The following is an 11,111-nucleotide window of genomic DNA, read 5'->3' as shown; positions in this document are numbered from 1 at the left end:
GTATTCGTTAGGTGACTGTAAAGTAGCTGCTTTGGCAGTCTACTGTCGTCCATGCGGGTAACACGGCCAGTCCAGCGTAGTTATTCATGGATAATGGAAGCCTCGATGCTTCTACAGTTGGTGTCTTCCCAACGAACTCGGAGGATGGAACGTAGTCTACGTTGGTGAAAGTTTTCAAGTGCCTTGAGGTGCCTCCTGTATGTGACCCAAGTCTCTCTGCCATATAGCAGGGTGGGAAGGACCGCTGCTTGATATACTTGTAACTTTGTAGATAATTTCACCTCCCTACAGCTAAAGACACGGTTTCGGAGTCTGCTCAAGTCTTGAGATACACATCTGATGCGATGCCGAATCTGTTCATCGATGTCCGAAAGTGGGTAACATTAAAGAGGGCAATTGCGTTAAACCGGATGGATGGTGGAGGTGTGACTGAACCAGGGGCTGGCTGAAAGAGAATCTGAGTCTTACATACATTCACCTCAAGCCGAAGTCTGCATACGCATCTGTGTAAGTATTCAGGATCGTTTGCCGGTTGCATTCAGTGTGAGTGACAAGGGTGGGGTCGTCTGCATACTGAAGTTCAGTAATGGAAGCTGCCGACACCGTTGTTCCTGCATGGAGTCCTTTTATGTTCAAAAGACTCTTCATCTGGTATTCGAAGTCCACCCTCGCCGGCTAAATTTGCACTGGCACGAGTAAGGAAGGCAGCCAAGAAAATGGAAAAGAGAGTTTGTGCCATTGCACAGGACACTGCCGTTCATGCCATCATGGAGTTGCCTCACAATGTCGATGAATTTTGGTGGGCAGCCAAAATGACTGAGGGTTCACCAGAGGGCTTCCTTGTTGACCGAATCGAAGGCCTTGGTTAGGTCATCGATGAAACCCATGTACAGGTAACGACGCTGTTCTCTGCACTTTTCCTGAATTTGGCGGGTAGCAAAGATTATGTCAGTGGTGTCATGTGATGGTCTAGAGCAGGGGTTCTTAACCTGGGGTCCATGGACCCCTTGGGGGTCCATGGATGGGTTTCAGGGGGTCCGTGAAGGTCAGATAAAAAATTAACATTTATATTCACTATATTTTTTTCCGTTCAGCATGCAACTGGATGAAACTACTGACGTCTCTCAGTGCAGCCAGCTCCTGGTTTTCGTCTGTTATATGCATGCTGATGCCATCAAAGAAGAATTCCTATTTTGTGAGCCTCTTTTGGAAAGTACAAAGGCCATCGACATCTTAGAAATGGTGAATAGTTTCTTTGCCAAGCAAAACTTCGACTGGAAGAAAAATCTTGGTACTCTGTGCACAAACGGAGCACCTGCGATGCTTGGCACCACATCTGGTTTTGCTGCTTTGGTGAAGAAAGAAGCTCCTCAGGTCATCGTGACCCATTGTTTTCTACATCGGCATGTATTGGCGTCAAAGACTCTGCCAGCAATTCTGAAAGAAGTCTTGTCTACTGACATGAAAGTCGTCAACTTCATCAGAGCCAGGGCTGTGAACCATCGCGTTTTCAAGAGGTTTTCTGAAGAAATGGGAGCAGAATATGAAGTTCTTCTCTACCACACAGAAGTTCGCTGGCTTTCCAGAGGACAAATCTTGAAGCGCTTGGTTGAACTTCGAGCAGAAGTTTCACTTTTTTTGAGAGAAAAGGAAAGCCCACTCTCAGTACAGTTTGACAGTGAGGAGTTCATTCATGGCTTGGCCTACTTTGCGGATATTTTTGGCCATATGAATGAGGTGAATCTTGCGATTCAAGGCCCTGGAGTCACCATTATGGATGCTGCTGAATAACTGCAAGCTTTTCTGGCCAAGCTGCCACTGTGAAAGCGGAGGTTGGAGGCAGACAACTATGCAAACTTTCCAATGTTAGAGGAAGTGCTTCTGCAGGATGGAATCGAGAGTGACAAGGCCCTGTCAATTTCTCTGTAGGTAGAATTCTGCAGACATCTTGAGACTCTGCAGAACTCTTTCAAAGGTTACTTCTGCTCAGGTGACCTTAAAGTTGAAACGTGGATTCGTAATCCTTTCCTTGCCGAGATAGACTGTATCAGTGATGAAGACCTTGCCAAAGATGACCTCATTGACCTGAAGAAAAAGGAAAAGTTACGAAATGAATTCAACTCGAAGAGCCTTGGAGAATTCTGGTGTGCGTTGACACAAGCCTACCCTCGTCTGGTAAAGCGAGCTATGGGTGCTCTGATTCCGTTTGCTACTACATACCTTTGTGAGTCAGGGTTTTCAGCACTTGTTTCTATCAAAACGAAAATTCGAAATCGATTGGATGTCAAAGATGACATGCGTGTTACCTTGTCAAAGACCACTCCACAGTTTCATCTTCTTATTCAAGCCAAACAACAACAACCTTCTCATTGAAATGAACTTTTGAGCAGAATTAAAGTTTTGTTTTCTTTAATTTGCACAAGACGATTGTATTTAATTTTTGTATGGAGTGGCCATTAATTTTTGCATAAAAAAGTGTGAAACATAATTCTTTGTTAAGATTGTTTACTTTATTCATACTTTGTGTATGTCATACACTGTATTAGGCAATGAATTTTCAATACAATAAAGTATATTCATTGCATGCAAAGTTGTGCTTATGTGCATTTTTCTAGGGAGGGGGTCCATAGCTTTCACCAGATTCTCAAAGGGGTCCGTGGCTCAAAAAAGGTTAAGAACCACTGGTCTAGAGCCACACTGAGATTTTGGGAGGAAGTTTTCCGCCTCAAGAAGAAGTCGGTTTAGGAGGACTCAGGCGATAATCTTGCCAGCTATGGACAGCAGCGAGATCCCGCGGTAGTTGTCACAATTTCATTGGTCTCCCTTGTTAATATAAATATTGACAATGGAGGCATCTTTAAGAGCATGAGGATTTCCTCCTTTTCCCATATATTATCCAGGATAGAGTGGAGACGACTGGTAAGCAGAAGTCTTCCAGCTTTATATACCTCGGCTGGGATTGCATCAAGCCATGAGGCTTTGTTATTTTTCATCTGTTCGATGGCAGTAGCCACCTCATCCAGGGATGGAGGATAGCCATGATCGGTCGGCTCTGGATGCTGAGGGACCTGCTGGGTAGTCAGGAAATCCACCTCGGTGTTTCGGTTTAGCAGTGAATGGTATTGGTCTTTCCAGTGCTAACGGAGGCCTTCATCATTTTTAATTATGAAGTTACCGTCGGATGAGCAGAGGGAGGCTGCGCCACGAGTGATTGGTCCATAAAATGTTTTAGTGGAATATAAAAATTCGCGCATTTGTACTGTCCTGCAGATTTTTGCGTTTCACATGGTTTATTTTTAAACCAGTCGTTCTTTAGATTGCGAAGTTCCCGCTGGGCCGCCGCTTTCTTCTTGAGGAAGGTATCAGCTTTGGTCAGAGACTAAGGGTTGTTCTGCCAGTCATTTAAAGCAGCACTTTTATCATCGGCGAATACATTGATTGCCGGATCATTTTCATAAAACCAGTCATGGTGTATATTCTTTCAATCTGGCCGAGTGTCTCTCTGCAGGGTTTTGTCATAAGTGTCAAGAATATTCCATTCGGCACTGGGGTTTGGGTTGATTGTTCTCGGGTTGCTTATCAGCCCATGTTCAGTCTGCTCTCTGAAAGCATGTGCTACCACTGGATCCTCCACACGCTTTGTGTTAAAACTTCTTCCAGAGGATTGCTCCCTTCGCCGTTTTGGGGCGACGTGAAGTGAGAGCTTGGCTCTGACAAACCGATGATCAGCGTCGCAGTGATCTGAGCCACGCATGGCTCGGATGATGAGATCTGGGCGATCTCTTTTTCTGACAATGATGTAGTCAATGAGATACCAGTGTTTGGATCGGGGGTCTTGCCACGAACCTTTAAGCTTGTCTGCTTGCCCAAACAAAGAGTTGGTGATAGTGAGATTAAGTGCAGCACTTTTGCTGCAGAGGAGTATGTCGTTGGGATTACACTTGCCTAATCCATTTCTCCCTATGGTTCCCTGCCAAATGTCAGCTTCTCTGCCAAAATCTGGCATTGAAGTCACCAAGGAGCACCACCTTATCTTTTCTTGAGATAGAGGTTAGCACTCTGTTAAGGACGGCATAAAATGCCTCTTTGATGTCATCCTCTGCATTCAGTTTTGGGGCGTATGCACTGAAGAAAATGGCATGATGTGAGTGATTGAGTGAGACTCGGAGCGTCATGAGGCTCTTGTTGATCTCAATAGGCATTTTTGTTCGCCCCTAGGAGGATGCATTGGCGGATGACAAAGCCAACTCCCTAAATGCAGTTTCTCTCTGCAGCAGGCTTACCCGTCCAGAAGAAGGTGTAGCCTGACCCCTGTTCTGTGAGTTGACCCTCGTCTGGGAGCCGGGACTCACTAATGGCTCCTATGTCGATGTCATACCTAGCCAGCTCTTGCCACAAGGGTGGTTCTTCTTTCATGACGCTCATTTGTGCCAGAATCCAGAAGGGTCCTGACAACTCATAGGAGGTTGCATAGTTGTTTTTGTTTGGATGTGTGATTTTCATTGTGTTTTCGATAGCATAAGGATTACCTTACTATGTGTGGGTAAAGGCCTGGGACTTTGAGATATAAATCCCTTACCAGACTAATCAGGATCTTAATAAAGGAAAATCAAGGACCATGGTTTTCTGAGGAATAACAAACAACCGTTTGAGATTGACATCTCTTTACTATAAAAAATATAACAGAAAACTCTGACACCACTCAACAAACATCAAATAACAATTACGGGAGTCAAACACTTAATGCAGTAAACAGTTAATGGAGTCAAACAATTAAGGGGAGCAAACAATTAAAGGAAGCAAACAATTAAAGGGAAGCAAACAATTAATGGGAGTCAACAATTAATAGATTCAAACAATTAATGGAATCAAACAATGAACAGATATTTCCTACTACAGTGGCCCTGGGGAAGGTTCCAGAACACAGTGATCCACTCTCAGGGGGGGGAAGCGTCCGTTCAACCTCACTCGAGCGACAGCGGCCGATGTCTTGATACAGCAGACGAGACACCTGGGGCACCGACGGTGGAGAGGAGCAGCGGTAGTGGTTGATGTCCAGAGAATTGACAGTCGACAGGTGAAGGTCTGGGAAAACAGCCCACGAGTTCAGGATCTATGATGAAATCACAGCCAGAATTTGACGAACAGCCGGGTAGCTAGATAGTGACTGTATGGCGGATGGGGTGAATCTGCCGGTGACACAGGTAGCCGCTGCCGTTCTCACCAGCAAACGAGAGAGTTAGCAGCAGTAACGAGCAGGAAGATCGTTTCCGCCCTTACAATGTGCGGTTGCCCAGCCAGGTTGTTTTTTTTGGCAGGCTACGTTTAGGGCACCTTTTCAAGCCTCCTCCCTATGTGAGGTGAGCAGAGTGGCTCCTCGAAGTGGTTGCTCAGTCACACAGACAGGACCGAATTGCATTGCTGCCTAGATCCCAGTGCATAAATGTCCATCTTTTCTATGCCGCCCAAGTGCAGAGTTGTGATTAAAGCCTCCCGGCAGTCATCTGCCTGTCCCCGTCGACACTCGTCCGTCGCCATAGGACTTTTGGGAGGTTGATGATGACGAGGGGTAAGATGAACTGGATGATGGCTGCGTGTGAGTTGATTTATGTAGTGAGGCAGGAGCGCAGGCTACAGCCACACATCTTGGCTCTCCCTTTTCTTGATCCAGTGGTACAAGTGTTGCAATGACTGGGGAGAGGGAGAGTTGCAATGGACTGCCAATAGTTCAGATTGTTGGGTTTTGCCTTAGTAGCCTTTCCATTAGGCATTGCCTTCGTCCGCCGGTGTAGTCGTTTGGTTCCTATGGTGGTCACCTCTTCCGCCTATACCGCCGTTGGGGTCTTGTTGGACCTCTGTAAGCATGTCTGCCTGATGCGGGGTTAACCAGCAAGGCAGCGGGGCAATGATTGGTAGGCGCCAGAACGCGTCCACACACACACACACACACACACACACACTCTCTCTCTCTCTCTCTCTCTCTCTCTCTCTCTCTCTCTCTCTCTCTATACCTCTTTCTTTTTGCTTCTCTCTCCTTGCTTCTATTGTATAGTGATCATAATTAATCAACCAAGATTAATAATACATTAATGGTAAATTTAATGGATTTTATAGTATTCCACGAGTTAGATGAAGTTTTCGAGGCAGTACTGAATTTGATCGGTGTTGATGGAGGCCGCCAAACTTTGTAGCTAAAACATTATGGTTGTGAGTAATGATGTGACGCACGAGGGAGCAGAATCATTTTTAATAGTTTTATATAACCTATGTCATTATTTTTCCAGTATTTTTTAATATTTGTCTGTTCAATTACAAAGCCTGTACTTTTGTTTGAATCGGGTTTTTTTTTTCATGAATACTTTTATTTATAGTTAGCATTTTATTTGGTTACTTATATAATTTTAAATTATTTTACGTATTTAATTGTTTTTGAGCTATCTTTCTTTTTTTACTTTTTTAAATATAGATTATAATTACATTTGCTGAATTATGTAAATTTGTGTTTTTATAGTCAGCGCCAACGTGTTTATAATGCAAAGGACGTTCAGGTAATGTGTCATAATTATTAGATATTGCTGTGATAGGTTAAACTCATAGAAAGGAGAGGGGCATCTGCACCAGCCAGACTTAAGCTAATATATCTAAGTTTCTGAAGGATTAGTCTAAGATAATTAATCTTACTTTATTTATTCACGTCAACCCTTCCTCCACTTCCTCCATTTTGCCTCCAGGTGTCACGCGAAATACGGAGCGGTATTCAAATCACGTACTGACCTCGACTTGTTTGTTTTATGGTCAACACTAATAACAGAAAGATCAACAAACTGTATTAATATAATCAGTGAATTGAAAAGTATAGTCTTTCATTTATTTTCTACACGAAGTCGGTCAGTTTTATTTGGGTTACTGTAAATATTGTAATAAATCTTTGTTGGACGCTGAGCTGTGCTGAATCACAGGACTCCAGTCATCTACAGGTATTATTTGCATGATAAAATTTTGTTTAAGTTAAGAAAGCAAAGTGTACAAACAGTATTTGCTGTAGTTTTACTAAAGGAGGAAAATTATGTTAGCTTATTGTTTATGTAATAGCTCCCAAGTCCGACTAGTAATGTTTTATATACTACTACACCACTTACTGTCACTCGGAATCGGATATGACGATCATCCAGCGATGACATAACGATATGATGTTTAATGACGTCACCTTCGTTGGTGAGCTCTGAGGTGTCTCGAGAGGCCTATACGGGACCGGCAGGGCCGTCTGCATATTTTGCATGTGTGGAGGGGTACTTCTAATGCATTAGTGGCGACGACAGCGTCATTTTGGGCGCTGGCCCTTATCTAACTCCATAAACAGGAAGGCTAACTCGAAAGTATTGATACCTTCTCGTGCGGCGCTCCTCCAAGCATTATGGTGTGGAGTGGTCGTCTCCCAGGTGAAGTGTCAATTTGGCACTTTTTTAAGTTTATCTTAAGACTACATTTTTTCTTTTGCCCACCATTCTATATGTGACAGTAGAGTAGCTGGTTTGATGGTCTACTGTTGCCCATGTGGGTAACCTGACCAGTCCAATATAATTGTTCATGGATAATGTCAGCCTCGATGCTCCAGCAATTGTTGTAAGCGAGGATGTTGCCATTTGTTCACTTGTCTTCCCAGTGAATTCGGTGGATGGCATATACACTACTTTGATGAAAGTTATCAAGTGCCTTGAAGTGCTTCCTGTATGTGACCCATGTCTTGCTGCCATACAGCACGGTGGGGAGGACCACTGATCGATATATGTGCAGATCTGTAGATAATTTTAGTTCCTTACAGGTGAAGAAACGGGTACAGAGTCTGGAAAAGGCTTGAAACGCGCATCTGATCCGATGTTGAATCTTTTCATTGAAATCTGAGGTGGTGGACAGATGGATGCTAAGGAAGTTGTTAACATTGGAGAGGGTAGTACCATTAACCTGGATGGGTGGTGGAGGTGTGGCTGAACCAGGAGCAGGCCGAGAGAGAATGTCTTACATACGTTCACCTCAAGGTCGAAGTATGCATACGCATCTGCGTAGTTAACCGACGAGGGTGATGGTATTTACATACTGAAGTTCAGTGATGGAACCGGCCGACACCTTTGTTACTGCCTGGAGTCGTTTTATGTTAAAGACACCCTTCTTCCGGTATTGGATGACCACCCTTCCAGCTAGATTGGTCTGGGTAAAGAAGGCAGTCAAGAAGATGGAAAGGAGAGTCGGTGCCAGTAAATATTCTTGTTTTACCTCAAACTAGGTGCCATTATGCACGACACTGATGTGCATGCCATCATGGACGTGTTTAAGAGGATTCGAACAATAGTCTTGCTTGCATTAGACTGTATACTGCAATACTGCCGTAGTTACCACAGTCTGACCTGTCTCCCTTGTTCTTAAAGATATTAACGATGGAGGCATCTTTAAGATCTTTGGGATTTCCTCTTTTTCCCATACTTTCTCCAGGAGAGTATGGAGACGGCTGGTAAGCACAGATCCTCTTGCTTTATGCACCTTACTGGGATTCCTTCAGGCCCTGTGGATTTTTGTTTTGTTTTGTTTATCTATTTGATGGCAGCGGATACTTCATCACAGGATAGAGGATAGCTGAGGTGTGCCAGCTCTGGGTGCTTAAGGACCTTTTGGCAAGTTAGGAAATATCGATGTTTCGGTTACCCAGGGTGCTCTTTCCAGCACTGAAGGATGCCCTCTTCTTCTTTAATGCGGGAGTTACCGTCGGATGAGCGGATTGGCACCTCGCCATGAGTAGCTGGGTCATAGATTACTTTAGTAGAATTGCAAAATTTGCGTATCTGGTGTTTATGTGCGAATTTTTACGTTTCACTCACTTTTTTAGTCCATCATTAATCCTTCATTTCCCGGAGTTTGAGCTCGGTCAGTGCTTTCTTCTCGCGGAAAATATCAGCTTTGCTTTGATGCTGACGGTGTTTTTTCCAGTCAACGAATGCAGCACGTTTACCAGAGAAGGGTACGTTGACTTCCTGGCTATTTTCACCAAACCATCCCTGGTGTTTTCATCTGATGTGGCCGAGGATCTTGCTGCAGGTTTTTGTGTTGACAGTTTTGAGGGAACCCAATTTGGCACTCGGTCTCAGGTTTTGTTGTTGGGTTATTTATCAGCCCCTCGTTGAGTTGTTCTCTAAAAGCATGTTCTACCGCTTGTTCCTGTAGTCACTTGGTGTTGAAATCGCTTCTGGTAGCTTGTTGTTTTCGCCATTGAGGGGCGACATGAGGCAAGCATGACTCTGATGATGAGGATATCTCGGTGATCTCTTTCTCTGATAATGATGTCGTCAATGAGATGCCAATGTTTGGATCATGGGTGTTGCCAAGAACCTTTGAACTTGTCGACCGACCTAAACAAGGTGTTGGTGATAGTGAGGCTGTGTTCGGCACACTTGCTGAAGAGGAATAGGTCGTTGGGCTTACACTTGCCAGCTCTGTTTCACCGTATGGTTCCCTGACGTGGGTCAGCATCTCTGCCAAATGTGGCATTGAAATCGCCTGGGACCACAACCTCATCTACTTTGGGGATAGAGGTTAGCACTCTGTCAAGGCGGCGTAACAAGCCTCCTTAATATCATTCTCTGCATCCAAGTTAAGGTGTATGCACTCATGAAGGAGGCTTCACGTGAGTAACTCAATGTGACTCGGAGCGTCATGAGGCGCCCGTTAACCCTAACAGGCATTTCAGTCTGCGTATGTAGGAGTGATTGGTGAATGGCAAAGCCAAATCCATTAATGCGGTTTCTCTCTGCAGCAGGCTTCCCTTCCAGAAGAAGGTATAGCCGGACCCCTTTACTGTGAATCGACCCTCGTGTGGGAGCCAGGACTCACTAATACTGTAGTTGCTATATCGATGTTGATCACGGACAGTTATTTTGCCACAAGGGCGGTTCTTCTATGAAGACGCTAATGTATGTCAGTATCCAGACTGGCATTGTTATGCCATGCCGCAACCATAAAAGGCTGCATAGCTTTTGTTTATATTTTCGATCTGTTATAATGTTTTCAACCACATTAGATGACCTTACTGGGTGCGGTTACCCAGTCAGGTTGGGTTTTTAGGCAGGCTATGTTTAGGACACCTTTTTCTAGGCCACCTCCCCATGTAGGGTGAACAGAATGGTTCTTGGAAAGGGTTGCTCAATCAAACAGACAGGACAGGATTGCACTGCTGCCTAGATCCCAGGGTATAGACGACCATCTTATCTGCACCACCCATGTGCAAAGTTGTGACTAGGGACTCCTAGTAACCATCTCCGACTGTCCCAGTCGCCACCCGTCTGTCACCTTGGGACTTTTGAGGGCTTAGGGGTTCTGATAAACTGGATGATGGCTGTGCTTGAGTTGATTCATGTGGTGAGGCAGGAGCGCAGGCTGCTACCACATATCTTGGCTCTCCCCTTTCCTGATCCAGTTTGCAGAGAACTGCAGCAAATGAGGACTGCCGATAACCCAGTTTGTTGGGTTTCGCCTTAGTCGCCTGTCCATCTTGCATTACCTTCATCCACCAGAATAACAATTGGGTTCCCGTGTCGGTCACTTCTTCCACTTATTCCGTCGTTGGGGTTTGTTTAGAGCTCTGTAAGTACCTGACTGCAAGAGCTGCTAGATAATGTTTACTCGTATGTCCATTATCTGCCTCACAGAACCCGAAGCGCACTCGTCAAATACAAATTATTTGCAAATGATAGTAATCTCAATGTCAACAACTCAGATCTCCATTCCTTGATGAGAACGATAAATGCTGAATTGAGTAAAGTCAGGACCTGGGTAACATGTAATAAATTTACCTTTAACCTCGAAAAACAACATTACACAATCTTTCACAGAAGGAAAAACCTGCCCCCATATTTGGACCCCCTGTGCCTTGGTAATACAGTCCCCAAGCTCAAACACAATATTAAATTCCTTGGGTTATTGTTGATAAGAAACTTAGCTGAAGAAACCACATACAAGCCATCTACAGTAAAGTCAATAAACAACGTAGTATCCTGTAGCACACTCGTCAGTCACTCTTACAGCAATGAAAGATATCTATTATGATCTTGTTTACCAACACTTGA

The 11,111-nt window shown here is 44.4% G+C and overlaps 1 protein-coding gene across 1 annotated transcript; it reads left to right on the top strand.

The window, feature by feature from the left end:
• The first annotated feature begins 344 nt into the window (after positions 1-344).
• Positions 345-9,173, top strand: LOC121870697 (protein ZBED8-like). Its single transcript, XM_042372654.1, has 5 exons — positions 345-373; positions 1,095-1,737; positions 1,930-2,175; positions 8,488-8,506; positions 8,980-9,173. Exons 1-5 carry the CDS (start codon positions 345-347, stop codon positions 9,171-9,173), a joined length of 1,131 nt encoding a protein of 376 aa, XP_042228588.1.
• The last annotated feature ends 1,938 nt before the right edge of the window (positions 9,174-11,111 follow it).

Source organism: Homarus americanus, unplaced genomic scaffold, assembly GCF_018991925.1.
Source record: "Homarus americanus isolate GMGI-L3 unplaced genomic scaffold, GMGI_Hamer_2.0 scaffold32583, whole genome shotgun sequence".
NCBI classification, from domain to species: domain Eukaryota; kingdom Metazoa; phylum Arthropoda; class Malacostraca; order Decapoda; family Nephropidae; genus Homarus; species Homarus americanus.
Note: the sequence above shows the minus strand (reverse complement) of the source record. Positions and strands in the feature narration are given on the sequence as shown.

Coding starts and splice junctions, on each gene's coding strand:
- LOC121870697 (XM_042372654.1), top strand. CDS start 345: ATGCCGAATCTGTTCATCGATGTCCGAAA. Junction 374..1,094: donor CTGTTCATCGATGTCCGAAA/GTGGGTAACATT, acceptor TTTTCCGTTCAG/CATGCAACTGGATGAAACTA. Junction 1,738..1,929: donor TTTTTGGCCATATGAATGAG/GTGAATCTTGCG, acceptor ATTTCTCTGTAG/GTAGAATTCTGCAGACATCT.